The sequence below is a fragment of the Leptidea sinapis genome, chromosome 31 (assembly GCF_905404315.1).
Source record: "Leptidea sinapis chromosome 31, ilLepSina1.1, whole genome shotgun sequence".
Lineage (NCBI taxonomy): Eukaryota > Metazoa > Arthropoda > Insecta > Lepidoptera > Pieridae > Leptidea > Leptidea sinapis.
The window spans coordinates 2,132,984-2,150,251 of record NC_066295.1 but is presented as its reverse complement, the minus strand read 5'-3'; the positions used below and the strand labels follow the sequence as shown (position 1 = coordinate 2,150,251).

The 17,268-nt window shown below is 34.6% G+C and overlaps 2 protein-coding genes across 2 annotated transcripts in view; one reads left to right on the top strand and one right to left on the bottom strand.

The window, feature by feature from the left end:
- The window catches only part of LOC126974197 (flotillin-2), a 340,191-nt gene that overhangs the window by 52,130 nt on the left and 270,793 nt on the right, over nt 1–17,268 (bottom strand). The gene's annotated exons all lie outside the window — the stretch shown is intronic.
- On the top strand, nt 113–15,464 carry LOC126974184 (glucose dehydrogenase [FAD, quinone]-like). The gene is made up of 5 exons (XM_050821622.1): nt 113–288; nt 6,968–7,041; nt 8,060–8,204; nt 10,744–10,914; nt 13,740–15,464. Exons 2-5 carry the CDS (start codon nt 6,973–6,975, stop codon nt 15,248–15,250), a joined length of 1,896 nt encoding a protein of 631 aa, XP_050677579.1. The 5' UTR covers nt 113–288; nt 6,968–6,972; the 3' UTR covers nt 15,251–15,464.

Sequence of the window (17,268 nt, the reverse complement as noted above, 5' to 3'; positions counted from 1 at the left end):
CTCTATTGCTTGGGTATAAGATTAAAAATAGACCTAAAACTGGTCGAGGCGCAAAACAAAAACAAGACCTCCCCTTTCACCGCGGGTGAGACAGTATTCCATGCGCCGGAGTTTCTGTTAGTCGCTCGAACACGGTGATCGCCGGAGCGTGACGGTACGCACTCTAATGAGACTGGCTGGCATTGTCGTGTGGAATTCGAAAAATATTGCAGTTTTCTTGATTTCAATGAGGGCTAACACTCACTGTGCTATGTTAGATGTGATGCGGATTCGTGAAAGTAATTGACGGTGAGTCATTATCTTTATATATATAAATCCAGTGTCCTGATGTTTATTTCCAGTGAACTCCTAAACGAATAATTTTAATGGGGATTTCTTCATGGAGTGCAGTTTAGTCCAACTCGAGGAATAGGATAGTTTTTATTTCGATTTGGGAACCATAATTATTTTTATTTCCAATATTTGTTTTGTATATGGACATATTTTCTATGCGAGAATTTATTAACGCACGCTTTGACAGTTTTGCTGTGAAATAATTTTATTTTAACACTAGCTGTGCCCCGCGGTTTCACCCGCGTTTTTCTCGTCTCCGTGGAAATACTGAGATAAAATATTGCCTATATTATAGCCTGTACATCATTTTGTTCTATTGTCAATAGATTTGCAGCGCACGCAAAAATAGGTTTTCGATTTTACACCTTGTGCTACAAAATAGCAATTTTATTACGGATCCCTAATTTTGAAAAAAAAAACATAGCCTATAGCCTTCCTCGATAAATGGACTACCCAACACTGAAAGAATCATTCAAATCGGACCAGTAGTACCAGAGATTAGCGCGTTCAAACAAACAAACAAACACTGCAGCTTTATAATATTATATAGTATAGATATTTTTTTTAGCAGTTTGTTTACGAATAAAAATAGTATAAATGTTTGATAATGAATGAATAATTGATGCCTTTGGTATTATTGTTGATATCAATCAAGCTTTAGCTCTGAGAGTGACAAAGGGACGCAAGAAACTCTACTAATATTATTTTATTGCGTTATTTTAAGAGGAATACCAATTAGACAATATTATTGATATATGCTTCAGAATAGATAATTAAAATGTCATCACAGGTTATCCGATCGTTTAAGAATTGCTGTTGAATAAATACAGCAGAGCCCTTATTTACCTCCAAAATGTAATTCGTTAATAACGCCTGAACAGCGGCAGCGTCATTATTATAAAAGTGTATACATTTACCCTTAAGGCTATAATGAATCTTTTTGTGCATACTATTGGGCCTAGAATCTGTAAAAAAAACTCCTTATTTCTAGTGACAAAGTGTGAAAACCGTGACGATATCGTTAAAATCATCGTAGACATACTGACAATGAGCACTCAAAATTTCTTTAAATTGTCCTTTGAGGTCTCTTGATTATTGTAGATAGTCATATCTATAACCAAGCTATATTAAAATAAGCAGAAAATACTAATTGGGCCGTAGCGAATGTGTTTTTATTTGTAAATCTTAAAACCCGACATCATATGCGTATTCAAAACTTAACGTTCTCTGTTGAAGAGTTTCCTTTCTCGAGAAAAGACATCCAGTAGTCCTTTCAGGTCATGCATTGTCATTAAAACTGAAAGACCATGTATAAATCAGCTATGTAGGATGTGAGTAGCGGGTCTTATTCAAACTGCAAGATTAGAACAATACAAACGTTACAGGTTTAAAATAAAATGATTAGAAAAAACATGACTTTGAAGCTAACTATATTTATTAAAAAAATAAAAATTGTCTATACGAAAATTATCTTCCAAAGTAAGTTGTTTATAATTCTATGTGGGAAGAACATAACATCGATAATACTATAGTAAGTTAAATTTTAATGATTGTAATTGGAATTTCATTGATCACCTGTTGCAGTTTTGCAGTTGCATGTTTTTATGAACGTGATAGCTTTGAAATTTTGCAGTGAAACGTCTTTTGGGGTGGTGTCAATTGAATATTATGAATAGAAAAAGAGACAAGTATAAATGTGTTTATAGGGTTTAGGCTGTGAGTCTCACAATTATTGCGAATGCGACACCTCGATAAAGCTAATATATACTTACGCTAAAAAAAAAGGACTGACTGAGCACAAAATCAAAAAAAAAATTAAGGCTTTTTTGTCAAAGAAGGTTACTGTAGTATTAAAGATTAAATCATAATATTATAATGGTTTTTGTCTGCTTATATAATCGTATAGTATTATATTAGGAAGCCTAAGCAATTTCGTTAACATCACTTAAAAGATAGGCTGGGAGTTTCTTCTCAGCACTTCTCCCTGTGTCAAAGCCTCTCTCTCTCTGACGTAGCTTGGTGACGTTTACCAAGTATTGTTGCAGTATGTTATGCTATTGTCACTCCCTGTGCTAAATAAATATATTTCTATTCTGTTTTATTCAACTCATGCACTAGCGTTAGGTAACTACATCGCATTCGACGACGAAGGTGAGGTCCCTTTTTCCCACCGGCCGGCACTCGTCACCTAGTCGTGGCTCAGTGATCCATAAATAAGATTTTAATATCTGTATTTTACTTTTCTTTAATTCGATTCTCGTATCTGCACCATTCTCTATACCCGGTTACGCCGGAAAGGCTCTTTTGCAGGCATAGAGTAACTTCAAAAAAAAAACCAGCGATAAATGAACTGCATCCCGTTGCTTGAAACACGTTACGATTAAAAAGCTCGTCATTCCCCTTGAAAAAAAGAGAAGAAATAAGAAAGGAGATGATGCTCTGTCTTCATTTGAAGCTAAAAATATGTTGTTTATATTGTCGAACACAAAATTTGAGAAAGTAAAAAGTGATTTGCATTTTGTTCTGTTCAGTATCTGTGACTCACAAGCACTCAGACAATACAGGGAAATGTCCGGTGAACTAGAAAGTGTTTGCCGAGAAATCATTTACATAATTATTACCTTTTATACCTAGTCACCATTTCCTTTTAATAGAACTGTTCATCGAAAATTTTATATGCGAGATGGCTACTTTAAAAAAAAAGCGGGTACAACAACCTAGATGTAGGTGCGGCGACAATCACCAAAGACAATTTAAACACTACGTTTGCAATCACTTACAATCAATTTACCCTTACGTTCGTTTCTCTTACTTGTCCAAAAAAGATGATGAGAGTTGAATAAAATTAAATAATAAGAAACATAGTATTAACAATCAAATGATTTTAATTCTACTAAGACTACCGGAGGTCCGAATAAAGAAAAAGCGGAAGGACTAAGTTAGCACTAAGTTCATTTAATATTTTTTGGTTCATTCAATAGTCTTTTGAATTGTCAAATCGATTTATCATCTTTATAGCCGAAAGCTGTTCATGTTATAAATAATCTTCAAGACGTTCTTTAACACTCTAATAAATAAATCACTTATTTGTCTGTCTATTGGCCACTCAAATCTTTAGAGTTCTTTCTCTACCTTTATTTTCTCTCGATGACAATGGCCGTAGATTAACTAATTAAAAAAAACTCCGTATAATGATTTTTAATTATTGATTTTTATAGATCGTTTTAAATTTACATGACGGCTAAAGTCCTGAGAAACCTAATATCCCCAATAATCCCTTGACTTAAATACACAGAAACATTCAGAAGTAAGTACTTTAGCTTGTATCGTACCAGCATCACCAGGATAATTAAAAAAATACCGTAACATGTACAATACTTTTATAATTATACTAGCTGACCCAACAAACGTTGTATTGCCGATATTAAAATCGCGATACAAAAGTGGGTGAAAATTTGAAGTTGTATGTATTTTTTAATGCTGACTCATAATCAAAAAATTAAAAAAAAAATTCGTGTGGACCACCCTTAACATTTAGGGGGATGAAAAATAGATGTTGCCCGATTCTCAGACCTACCCAATATGCACTCAAAATTTCATGAGAATCAGTCAAGCCGTTTCGGAAGAGTTCGGTCCCGCACACCGTGACACGAGAATTTTATATATTAGATTAAGCACTCTTGATACCATTTTTAATCCATAAGATAAAAAAAACAATTATTAAAATTATTAAAAAAATCTACATTTTAAACTTGTTTTTTTAGTTTAATTTTATGTAGATTTAATACACAAGAAAACACACTATATAAAATATGACCAATTTAATTTTTTATTCAATTGCAAAACGAGTTGAGTTAAGGTGTAATAACCTTTACTTAGATCACAACCGGCGAAGTTATAGAAAGTGAATCTAGTTGTGTTCGGTGTCGGCGCAACCCGTATGGAGCTGAAGTATAAAGAAATATTGTCAACCAACTTCAAGAATGGAGGTGGTTTTCATATCATGCGTGTGTTTTCTGTCAGTTAATTTTGATTGAAATCACTAATGAACCGATTATACATTTCGTTATAATCTTTACTAACTTTGTTTGAGCGGTCGTATCGATAAAGAAGTGGTGAATGTAGTATTTTTATAAGTAGTGACTTAGATAATGAAAACCCTAAAAAAGAGTTACAAAATCTACATTACTTAAGTTAATTATTTTAGTGTTCTATTTATATATTGCTAATAGTAGCATTACCAGTATTAGATAAGATGTTCTAGCAAAATTATCGGGTAACACCTATGTAGCGTGATAGTTTAATTGTGAGAGCGACACTAACTACGACTGACTTCCGCATTAATTTTCACTATTATGTAATAGAAACATAGACACTTATTTATATAAACCATCCAAAGGCGTCCTTGGAACGGCACTTTACAGGACAGACTTGCAAATACCTTTGAGTTGACAAGCTTGTCTAGCTGAGATAACTATTTAATGTATGTCATAAACATTTATGTAAAAAAAACTATTTTCGATGTAAGGCAACACAACCTGTACTATTTTGAACAATAATTGATGGTAATTAACATAAAAATTGCATAGTATACTAATAGTATGGGACAATGCATGCGACCCTGGAGAATCCCTACTTTGGATTGGATCCGGGAATAGAATTTTCATTAGGTAGTGTAAAGAAATGAATAAATGACCAAAGGATATTTGTGAATCCAGATGCTTTTCGCGTTGACTTGAGACATGACTAGTTTCTATCCGGGAATTCTCGAGTGGAGTTTGTCAATACATTTGAGACAGTTTCCAATTTTTGGAATGTAATATACCCCGTCTCATTTTCTGTGTGTACACTAGATAAAGTGCGTGCAAATATTGATGATGATCGGTTCGGAAACAAACAAGTGAACTTACTTTAATTGCAGTTTTAATGTTAATTAGAATTTTTTAATACCATTGTACTATTCTTTTGCGCACTCGAATAACTGAGACGTGTTTCTATTCGTACGAGTTCACTCAAATTATCTTATACCAATAAAATGGTGTCATTTAAAAAAACGTGGAAGGATCTATTACAATGAGTCGCTCTAGCAGGTATTACTTCTTCAAATGAGGATATGATCTATGTTTTTGGTAACTTTTAGCTGTTAATCAGTTATCAACATATTATTGATTCTGTAAGGACTCAAACCTACTCGAATGCTAGACTCGGATGTATAATGGACACTCCAAGTGAACTCCTGGAGTGATAACCATATCCTAAAACAGGCAGCAAAAACATTTTAAATCGTTCGTACAAAATCCATGTCAACGAAAATAGGTGACCGTTACGAAGCAAAGCGAAGCGTAAGGAAAGTGATAACGGTACCAGCGTATATAATCACGGAACGCGTGCGCATGCGCCGGCTCACGTTGTACCTGCCAACATTTAACACCGGAAACAGACTTAGTACGTTAAATCAAGTGACTCCTTATTGACTCACAAATGATAATTACAACAGAATAATACCTGTTACAACTACTTTCAACCGAAAAAAGGCGAATTTAAGCGATCTTATATGCAAAATAAAAAACCGTCAGAAAAGGTGTTTCGCAAGGTTGCATGTTTTTGTCCCATACTGTTTCTATATCATGAACATGAAATTACATTAGGTTCCATCATTCATTTTTGCCATACAAATAACAGTACAAGTTTGTTGTACATTTTCGTGATACATAAAAAAAAAGGAAAGGAAAGCCTCCTACGACTACTGTAATATCAGACAAGCATATCTCCAAAGCTATTGCAGGCCGGTCCCCAAAAGGATTATTATATACCTAAACCCTTCAAATTCAAATTAAATTCAAATTCAAATATTTTAATTCAAAATAGGATGTCACATCACTTATTGAAAGTCAAAAACTACCACCCATTCCAAAGTGAATGCCTCAGACTTGAGAAGAACGGGAGCAACAAACTCAGCGGGCTTTTTTTTTCATCGAAAAAAATATGTTTACAAAGTAATACTGTACAATTAAACTTATTATTTAATAGCGTGACGGCGATCACTCCATTCCCAATCTGTGGTATGATTAAGAAAGTCATTTATGTTATAATAACCTTAACGTTTTAGAACAATTCTTTTGAATAACTTAGGGGTTGAATTTTGGTAAATGCTAAAATACGTAACTCATTATTTTAGTCTTATTCAAATCACGATATTTCATGCAAATGTATCCATAATATTAGTATGTATGTATATTAGGGGTTCTAGACCCAGCGGTTTCAGCTGTGCGTTGAACGATCAGTCAGTCAGTTTCTGCTTTTTTATGTATTAAATAGATTTCTTGATTCCATTGCATAAAAGTGAAATTCACTGCGGAAGTCAGGCGTAAGTAGTTAGTCTTGCTCGAGCGACAAATTTATCAAACCACACAAGAAGCTTATCCACCGCAAAGTTGAGTTACTTGTACATAGTTTAAAGAAATTTCAACATCTCCACAATGGATAAACCATCATAATATCTACAAATTGTAAAATACTGATATACCACTTTCACAACTTTTGATCATATAGGTAGGATTTGTAATAAACATATATGCATCAGATGACCCTGAGAGACGTTTGTAGTCTAAAACATTTTTTTGTAATGTTTCAGAGAAAATGAGTGCTATAGTAAATGTAGCTGCGGACGTGATAACTGGCTCAGCTATAGCGGCTGAAGTTACGCAGGTAATCATATTATTATTAGAATTAGTCCCACATTATAACACAATTATCCACTGATCGTATTAGTACCACTGCAATGTCCATCTGTTCGTCTGTTAGCCGTCTCTGTTTCATAAATTGCATTGTTAGCTGTTATTTATGAGAAGAAGTAACGAAACGAGCGGACGTTTATCCGATGGCAAGTGATACGCCCTACCCACTACTATACAGTGACGCTCGGGATAATTGGAAAACTAAAAATTCTGAGCGGTATCGAAATTGCGGTCGTCATCTTGTTGACCACAACTTGTTAAGTCTAATTTTACTATCTACGGCGCTCTTCAAATCAAAATACGAATAATGCTTGCACGTTACTGCTAAGTGGCAGAAATGCCGCAGCTGTGGTACCCATTAAGCCGGCATCTTGTAAAAAGCAGCCCTCCACTGGTGTATTACTATTGCCGCAATAACAAAAAAAACCAAGATGGTAAACTCATAATGGCGGCTATGCCAAAAAATGTTTATTTGTAAAATAACTTGACTTAAAGACTGATGGACAGCAGAGTATTCGTAATAGGGTTTCCATTAGCAACACTTCAGTCATAACAAGCATAACATTAACAATAATTCGTAAAGCATGACAATACGACCTACTACGGACCGTAACCATAACCGAGAGTATATAATAATATGAAATGGCATCGAAAGACAACATGAGTGGTCGTGTCGTAAGCTTTCCTAAAAACTACGCCTTGCAGTTAAAGTATGCATTGTATGGTAAAAGAGTAGTTTGACCTTTTGTATCATCGTACGACACACAAAGAGTCATCCTTACCATCTGGGTGTGAAGCGTTCCTTTTCAGTGTGTTTTCAATTTCTTCCACCTGACAATATTAGTAGGCCTTCAAAAAAGTGCACGCACCTAGAACGCTCATGTGATTCTTCCGGTGTTGCAATTGTGTTTGGGCGGTGTTTAGTGGTCCGTATGCTCATTTTAGTTTTCACTTCATAAACAACACTAATTTCATCAATCACATTTCAGGTAGCATGGTTCATACCGATGCTGGTAGCCGCGATAGCTTACTACCAATTCGACCAGACCGATCCAGAGGGCAGGCCAGCCGATGTCACAGAGGACGAGATGCTGCCCGAGTACGACTTTATCGTCGTCGGAGCTGGTTCTGCCGGTAAGTGAGACTTAACATCCTCTACTCGAATAGACGTACCAGCTTGTCTCGAATTATAGTTGTTAGTGTTTCACCTTAAGGGTAATAAGCGTTATCCAAATGTTTAAAGTTTTCTCAAGTGTTAATTCTGCCAATATATTGGCGAAATAAAAACTTAAAATATTTGGATAACTATAGATTTCCGCAAAGTAACGCCTACTTCAAGAAATTTTCTAGGATTACGTTTTCAGTGGGACTGATGATAACGTGATGACTGAAGTGATCCGTGAGCCACGAAATGTCGGGTTAAGTAAATCATAATAAAAATGTAACTTTAACGCAAAAACCTAACGTAGAAATACAGTTACATGTTTACACGCATTTTAATCCTTTAAAAGTTAGTTAAATAAATGTATAACATCCGCGTTAGTAAACGAAATGCTTATTATTATGAAATTGGAGCACAAATGAGTTGGAAGATTCCTTGTGGATGAGTGGTTACCCACGTCATCGTAAGGCATGTACGATGGGTGTACACGCTATATAAAAGATAATCGTATATCGTAATCGATAAAGTACAATATATTATTAGCGCATTTATTATGAAGCAACCTTTTTGTAATTCGATCTTCTAACGTAAACTAAGACATCCGATTTACTTGAAAATACGCAAACATATTAAAAACTCTAAAGTAATAAAAATATTGTAGTGTTATTGGTGAATAGACAAAAAATCAGAGGCGATCTTTAAAAATACTATTGATACTGTTTTAATAATAAAAATAAGAAAAAATATATCTACTATAAAAAAAACAGTTAGGTCCAAGTACTGTACCATTCTATAAGATAAAATGTATACTTTGTTTCTATGTAAAAGAATTTTTGAATACTTTTGTAAAATAAACTTTTAATTTGCGTGGCACCATTTCAAATTCGTTTTTTTGTAGCGTTACTTGGATGTTCCAAAATTTCGGTTGTTTAACTATTTAGAAGCAAGAACAATTACAATTTTACTAGTGTAATTACTGTCCAAAAGAATTTGGTTTCTCAAGAATCCTGAGCGGCACTGCATTATAATGAACAGGGCGTCTCAATTACTACTAGTCCTGAGCATCTCGTCCCCTATTGTCATAAAATAATGTGGTAGTATAGAATTATATTGATAACTCGTAAATAATACTACCTCATATCCATGACTTTAAGTTAATAATTGAGGTTTTTGGGAAAAAAACATAGATTGACAATGTAAGTAGGAATAATGTTTATAAAAATGTTATACTAAGCTTTTTGCAAACGTATGTAAAATGCCACTCTTTTTGGACGCATTACGAGGGGCACACTGAAATTATCGGGAATAGAATATTTCCGATTGAGTAACAATAAAATAATATAATTTTTTAGAATTTGAGTACTGGCCTCTTAGAACCTTAATAACATTCATACAATCAAAAAAAAAGTTCAATAACAAAAACTATGTTGGTTTAAAGTTGACACGTCGTTTACAGAAATGAACATTTCCGTGCCATAATTTATCACTATTTTCGTCGCGGCTTATCTAAAGATAAATGTCTCAGCGAACTTGTTTCGATTTATGATGTTAAAGCGACCGAGTCAAACGACAATATACCGCTGGTATGCCGAGTTCCGACGGGGTCGTGTGTCGCTCAGCAATGTTTCTTCTGCGGATCGACCAAGAACAGCTGTCACGCCTGAAAACATCGCAGCTGTTCGAACTATTATATTAGATGACCGTGACGTACGAGCAGATTCAGGCTGTTATCAGTATCGGAATAAGTGCAATTCAGTCGATATTACATAATGAACTTTGTGTAAGAAAGCTAGTTTCCCGATGGGTACCCCACAATTTGTCCGAAGAGCAAAAGGCGGCTCGTGTAGATTAGTGCCGGAATACTCTGCAACGCTTCAACGGAGGGAAGTCAAATGCCGTTTATAATATCGTCTCATGTGACGAATCATGGATTTATTCATACGAACCTGAAAGAAAACATCAGTCAGAAGTTTGGGCCTTCGGAGACGAGGTCTAACCAACGAAAGTGGTTCGCTCCCGCAGCGTGTCAAAGAAAATGTTCGCTACGTTTGTCTCGAAAAAGGGGCATGTTGCTACAATTCCTTCCTACAGGATTGCAGAACGGCTACCGCTGAGTGGTATATCACGGTTTGTTTGCCAGAAATGATAGCCGAACTCCGAAAAAATAACCCGAAACGTCAAAAAACGATTTCTTTACATTCGCTAGAATGAAAGATTTATTACGTGATCAACGGTTTGAAGACCCCGAGGCAGCTGTGGAAGCGTACAAATCAGCCATTTTGTCAATATCAACTTCAAACTGGAATTACTGTTTTAATGATTGGTTTGCACGAATGGAAAAGTGCATTAAGTTGAACGGAGAATACTTCGAAAAACAATAAAATACAATTTAGCTATACCGTGCATGTGGTTTTTCTTATTTCCGATGCCCTGAAAAAGGATACGAAGTATAGAATTTTCAAATTAATATAATAATTCTCCAAAACAATAATTTTTATTTCCACATTTCAGGAGCCGTGGTTGCAAGTCGTCTTTCAGAAATACCTCAATGGAAGGTGCTCCTGTTGGAAGCTGGAGGGGATGAAACGGAAATATCCGACGTTCCATTACTCGCCGGATACCTGCAACTTAGTAAACTCGACTGGAAATATAAAACTGAACCACAGGGCACCACTTGTTTAGGTAATTCAATAAAAAAGCTAAGCTAAGATTAGTGAGTTACATCAAAGTAGAAGTTAGCATTTATTTTTGCAATATTTAAAAAACGGTGTGTGTTTAAAACCACCCAACAAATTCGAAACTTCGTAAAGCCGATGCTAATAATATCATAAAATGATGCAAAAGTTGCAAATTAGTTTTATATTGTGTTAATTTATCAAGGGAGCGCGATACGGAGTTAAATGCGGAAGAAGTCGCAGGCAAAAGCCTTTATTGCATGCGTAAGTCATGAGATAGAATCGGACGTTGCCATAATAACAAATGAGTTGACGACCAATCTTACATAATGTTATTACGCACGGTGTTCATGGACCTCAATCGTATTACACTTACGAATTACATGAATATTCAAAGTATATGAAGCAATTATTAAAGTCGCTGTAACATATGCGAGTCTGGAATATAAAGGAAGCAAGAAAGAAAGCAAGGTGGCCACTTGTCAGCATGATGTTAATTAGTCTCATAACTAACGCTGATCTTACAGTGGAACCAACAAATGAAGCCACACACCGATGCTAAAGGATGGGCCATCTAGTGTTTTAAATTTGAAGTACCGATTATTTTAACATTAATCTCTTTAAATGACTTTATAATATCCGAGATATTAACATACTCAAATTCGAAATTATTTGAACATTTAGTAACATTTGCAGAAAGTAATGATATTGCCCTGATGTTTAGTTTAGTTTAAACATGAGTTTAAATGTTTAGTGGTAGATATGGGAATATTGGTAAAGAAATTTAATTTTCAAAAGCAACTTATAAGTTTGTTTTACCAGTTTAATTATTAATAATTTTCGAAGTAGTTTTGATTTTATAGTTAGAATTTCTTATATTATTTCTTAAGTATAAAGATATTGCTGCTTGACAAACATGTTTATATGTTTTTGAATATTTTTTTACATATTCCAGAAAGAGTGGATTATGGTTGAAAGTTTTTTCATCATAGAGGCAATAGCGCCTCATTCAACTCCTATGAATTCCAGTTGTAGCCCATTCACTAAATTTGATATCATTATTAATTGTGATGGTCTTCTATGTAAATATTTTTTTAACTACAGTATTAAATAAATTAAAAAAAATATTATATAAAACATTGGGGTTATTGTGCTCTAAAGGCATTACTTGCTATTTATTAAATAGGTAAGATTAAAACACATTCAGACGGCCCTGTGTAATTGGTACAACAGTGATGTCTTTAGTTACAATTTTCTTTGTCTGCCAATTAAATTAATTAGTTCTCCACAGTGATCTTATTCTTGTTGATTTATTAAACTTTTGCTGTTAGGTTTTATATTTGTAAAAATGTTATCTAGACAAGTAGCTGTGGTCAGTGTTATTCTAGTTCTCCATTAACAAATTACTGAGATTATATGACATGAACAGACTTTGAAACTTAGTACACATGGAGGAATGTTCTAATGGATAAATATTAAAATCTCCACAAATCAGAATCCATTTGTTGCCCTTACAAACTCTAGACAAGACTGCATTCATCACATTTTCAAAATCTTCATATGGTGATAACGGAGGTCTACCACTTACCATAAATGTTACACAAACCATTCAGAGATAATTGATGCGTTGAAACGTGATATCGAAGTTGCCAATAAAGAGAAGTCAAGCCGAAACAATCGAAAATATACTGAAAAATTTGGGTTGATCGGATTGGGTACTGCCGAGCTAGTCGTGGTGGTCATATGAATTATCACACAATATCTTGTGTTCCATTCCTAAATGACAAAGTTCAACCTTTCCAATAAAACAATTAAAACTTGAAAAAATAATCAGATTTTTTTTATAGCCGATTCAAATTTAAATGGCCCATTTAAAGTAGCGCACGTCTTACATGTTGCGTTAGATAATAAATTCGTAAGCAAACAATGAAATAATTTTGAGTGCGGTAAAATATTGGGATGATATACCAGTGGGAGGCTCATTTGCACAGGATGCCGGCTAGATTATGGGTACCACAACAGCGCCTATTTTTGCCGGGAACCAGTACTGTGTAAGCATTATTGTGTTTCGGTTTGAAGGGCGTGAAATTACTGGGCAAATGAGACTTAGCATCTTATGTCTCAAGGTGACGAGCGCAATTGTAATGCCGCTCAGAATTTTCGGGATATTCAATCATCTCGAGCGGTGCTGCCATTGTAATAATGGGCAGGGCGTGTCAATTACCATCAGCTGAACGCCTTGCTCGTCTCGTCCCTAAATTGCACAGGTGTATAACAGTTCCTCTTTTTTGATGTTAAAAATAAATATCTTTAAAATAATTTGAAAAACATGTAAACAATGCTTAGTTAGTATTGGAAATACTATTCTATAATACTATTTAAAATACGTAAGTTTGTATAGTCAGCACAATTAATATAGGTTAAAAATAACAATCACAAAAGAAAAACCCTCAAATTGGAATTTTATTTGTAGCATCGCTAAAATTGAAATGAAAAACGACACTTCTAAAGCCTAACTTGTAGTAAACCTTGAAGCCCATAACAGTTTACCATAGCTCAGTGTTACAGGCTAGATACACTGCATTATCGTTTAATACATTTTCGGTTACTTTAAGTATAATATTATAAGCATTATTTTTTGTTTTAATTTAAGTTTGTCGTCGCGTCTTAACTAAAAGCCCCAACGAAACACCTACATGTAATGTATGGATTCGAAATTCCACAACTATATCATGTCATATCATCATTTTTTTCTAATTTTCATATTGTTTATATAGGTATCTCTTTTGTTCCTTTGAAATATTTTAATTTAAGTTAATTGTTATATTGCAGCAATGGATGGCGGTCGCTGTAACTGGCCGAGAGGTAAAGTCCTTGGCGGAAGTTCAGTCCTGAACTACATGTTGTATCTAAGAGGAAACAAAAGAGATTATGATGCTTGGGAGTCTCAAGGAAATACAGGCTGGGGATACAATAACGTTCTCTACTATTTTAAGAAGTCTGAAGATAACCAAAATCCCTTTCTCGCTAAGACGCCATATCACAGTACGGGAGGATATCTGACTGTTGCCGAAGCCCCTTATCATACACCATTAGTATCTAGTTTTATAGAATCTGGTCTGGAAATGGGATACTCAAATCGGGATATAAATGGTGAAAATCAAACTGGCTTTATGGTAGCCCAAGGCACACTAAGGCGTGGTAGCAGATGCTCAACAGCAAAAGCGTATCTGAGACCAGCAAAAGACCGCAAGAATTTACACATTGCTATGAATGCCTTCGTTACCAAAATCATGATAGATCCAACAACCAAGATAGCGTTCGGAATAGAGTTTATAAAGAATAAGATGGTACACCGAATCAGAGCTAGAAAGGAAGTTATTTTATCAGCTGGCACAATTAATTCTGCTCATTTGTTACTACTTTCCGGCATTGGACCAACAGATGAATTGGCCAAACATCGTATACCACAAATACAAAATCTACAAGTGGGAAAAAATTTGCAAGATCACATCGGTCTCGGAGGTTTAGCATTTCTAATAAACAAACCCGTTTCCATTGTAGAGCACCGATTACATACCGTAGGAACTCTTATGGAATATGCTGTGATGGGTAAGGGGCCATTAACAATCATGGGCGGAGTTGAAGGCCTAGCGTTTGTCAACACAAAGTATGCAAATGCGTCGGATGATTTTCCTGACATTGAATTTCATTTTATATCTGGTTCCACAAATTCCGACGGCGGCGACCAGCTGCGTAAAGTTCACGGATTAACCGAACAGTTTTATGATTCAGTCTTCCGTCCAATTAACAACAAGGACGTGTGGAGCATAATTCCAATGCTGCTGAGGCCAAAAAGTAAAGGTTTCATTAGGCTGCGTAGTGCGAATCCTTACGATTATCCATTCATTTTTCCGAATTATTTAACAGATGAAATGGATGTCAAAAGCTTAGTAGAAGGCGTTAAGATTGCTGTTGCTCTTTCAAGGACAAAAGCCTTCCAAAGGTATGGATCTGTTTTAAACAGTCATATATTCCCAGCGTGTTCGAGTATACCGAGATATTCGGATCCATATTGGGAGTGTATGATTAGGCAATACACTTGTACTATATATCATCCTGTGGGGACAGCTAAAATGGGGCCTTATTGGGACCGAGACGCGGTTGTTGATCCAGAACTAAAAGTGTACGGCGTGGCAGGACTACGGGTTATCGATGGAAGTATTATGCCAAATATAGTGAGTGGAAACACAAATGCACCGATCATTATGATTGGAGAGAAAGGTAGTGATATGATCAAGCAGTCATGGCTTAAACGCCGCAGATCCAGATACTATTTGTGATTAAATGTACAAAGAAATTATTATATAAGCACCCATACAGTATTTCTAGAAATCAGGTTTTGTAAATAATTTGTTGATTATTTGTTTAATTAATTTATTGTATAACTGTAACTTATTTGTAAGTAATTTATTTTTGAACTATTTAAGTTTTCTAAATGAAATTCTAAAGACTTATACATTATTAAGTATTTCTAAATATAAAATTTATAAATTACTAGCCTTTGTTCTTTTTGAGATATTCCTATACAATTATTACAAATAATTTCTACCAGGTCAAAGAAGTTATATTACATAGTCTGGCCGTAAATAATGTCCCACGTAACATTTTAATGTAGAACTTGTCATTCCTATATTATTTTTTAATTACACTTTCGCTATTAAAGTTGACTGGAATAATAAATAGAAGAAGAATTTAACAATCATTTATGAAACTCTATTTCCAATAGGTTATTAAATTTGTTTATTTCAAATTGGCTTTGTCCAGCTCGTCTAAATGTTATTGCTCGTGGCAGCGTCATGGAGCAGGTTTTCCCTAAAATATGGCCGAGAGAGGCAATGGTTTATCCATACATCAAAGTCAAATAAACTTTATTATCTTTATTTAGGCTTAAAGTAAGCGCTTTTGAATCGTCGCTATAAACATTTCATATGTTCGGAAAAAGTAGGGCTCGTGAGAAGAACATACAAAAAACTCACTCTCTTCAACCAATGCAGTATTTTACAATACACATTAGGTTGTTAAGTGCTGCATCCACTATGTGAATCGTATTCAGAGTTAAAAGCGATTTAAATAATATAAATTATTTCATAAAAAGTTCCTGTAATTCCTCTGATGTTGCACGAGTTCATCACTTAACACCAGGTGACGCTCCTTTTCCATAAAAAAAGAGACTGCCTTAGAGCGTATGGAGAACACCTCAGTAATATGCTTTTTAAAAATGTAATAAAATGTTAGTATTGAAAAAAAAATTTAACTACGTCCATCTCGCCGGTAATTTCATAAGCTACGCCGAGAGAGTAATTAGTGGAGTGCATTGCTTAAGCTATATGGTCGAAAACCATATTGTTTCATCCCACGCATACCTGTTGACGACAAGCAAGAGACAGCTATAACATTGAACGATAAACAGTATAGAAATTCCATAAAACTTCTCCCGGGAAATTCGTCTTTTTGATTAATCCTTTCAAAGTTATGAAATAAATGTTTTTCACAAAGTATCTCCATAGCATATGCGAGGCTTCAATCGCAATGTTTTCTTTATTTTTACAATTTATAAGAACATTGTGAACGGCCAACGTTCAGTTAAAATTTGCGCATAAACGCAGATTTCATCCCCACCATTTGGATGTGTGGCGGTCCTACACAGTGCGGTTCCCGTTTTCGCTCCTGTTCCCAACATATTATATGAATCTTAATTCGAGGAAGATTGCTATGGCAATCTATACCTACTCAGGTGCAGCTATAGCACATCGACGTGAATTTCTGTTTTTCACAAATTCCGCGGGAACCATGAGTTTTCCGGGATAAATGTAAAAGCCTATGTCCTTTCCCAAGCTCTAGTCTATCTCTGTACCAAATTTCATCAAAATCGGTTCATAAAAGGCTCCAGCGTAAAATCGTAACAAACAAACTTACATTTACATTTATAATATTAGAAGCAATATAAATGTACAGCAGGTTATTGAAAGCGTGTTAGAAGTACTGCCAAGAGTGACGTTGATCCATAGATATTATTATTTATTTTCGAAAAATATGAAATTATATAATAAACAACTTGTTTTTAAATAATTAATAATATTGTAATATAAAATATCAAACATTAACTTTTACGTAGCATTACTAACTATCTGTGACTATTATAAGTATTTACGTTTTTATTTTTCCTATCAACCAACCCCTTATTATGTTTTCTTAAGTATACTTATTTATTTATAACTCATTTATTTAACATAACAATATAAAAGAAATGAAAATCAACAAAATACAATCGATTTCATAGTATCTAATAGCATAATAA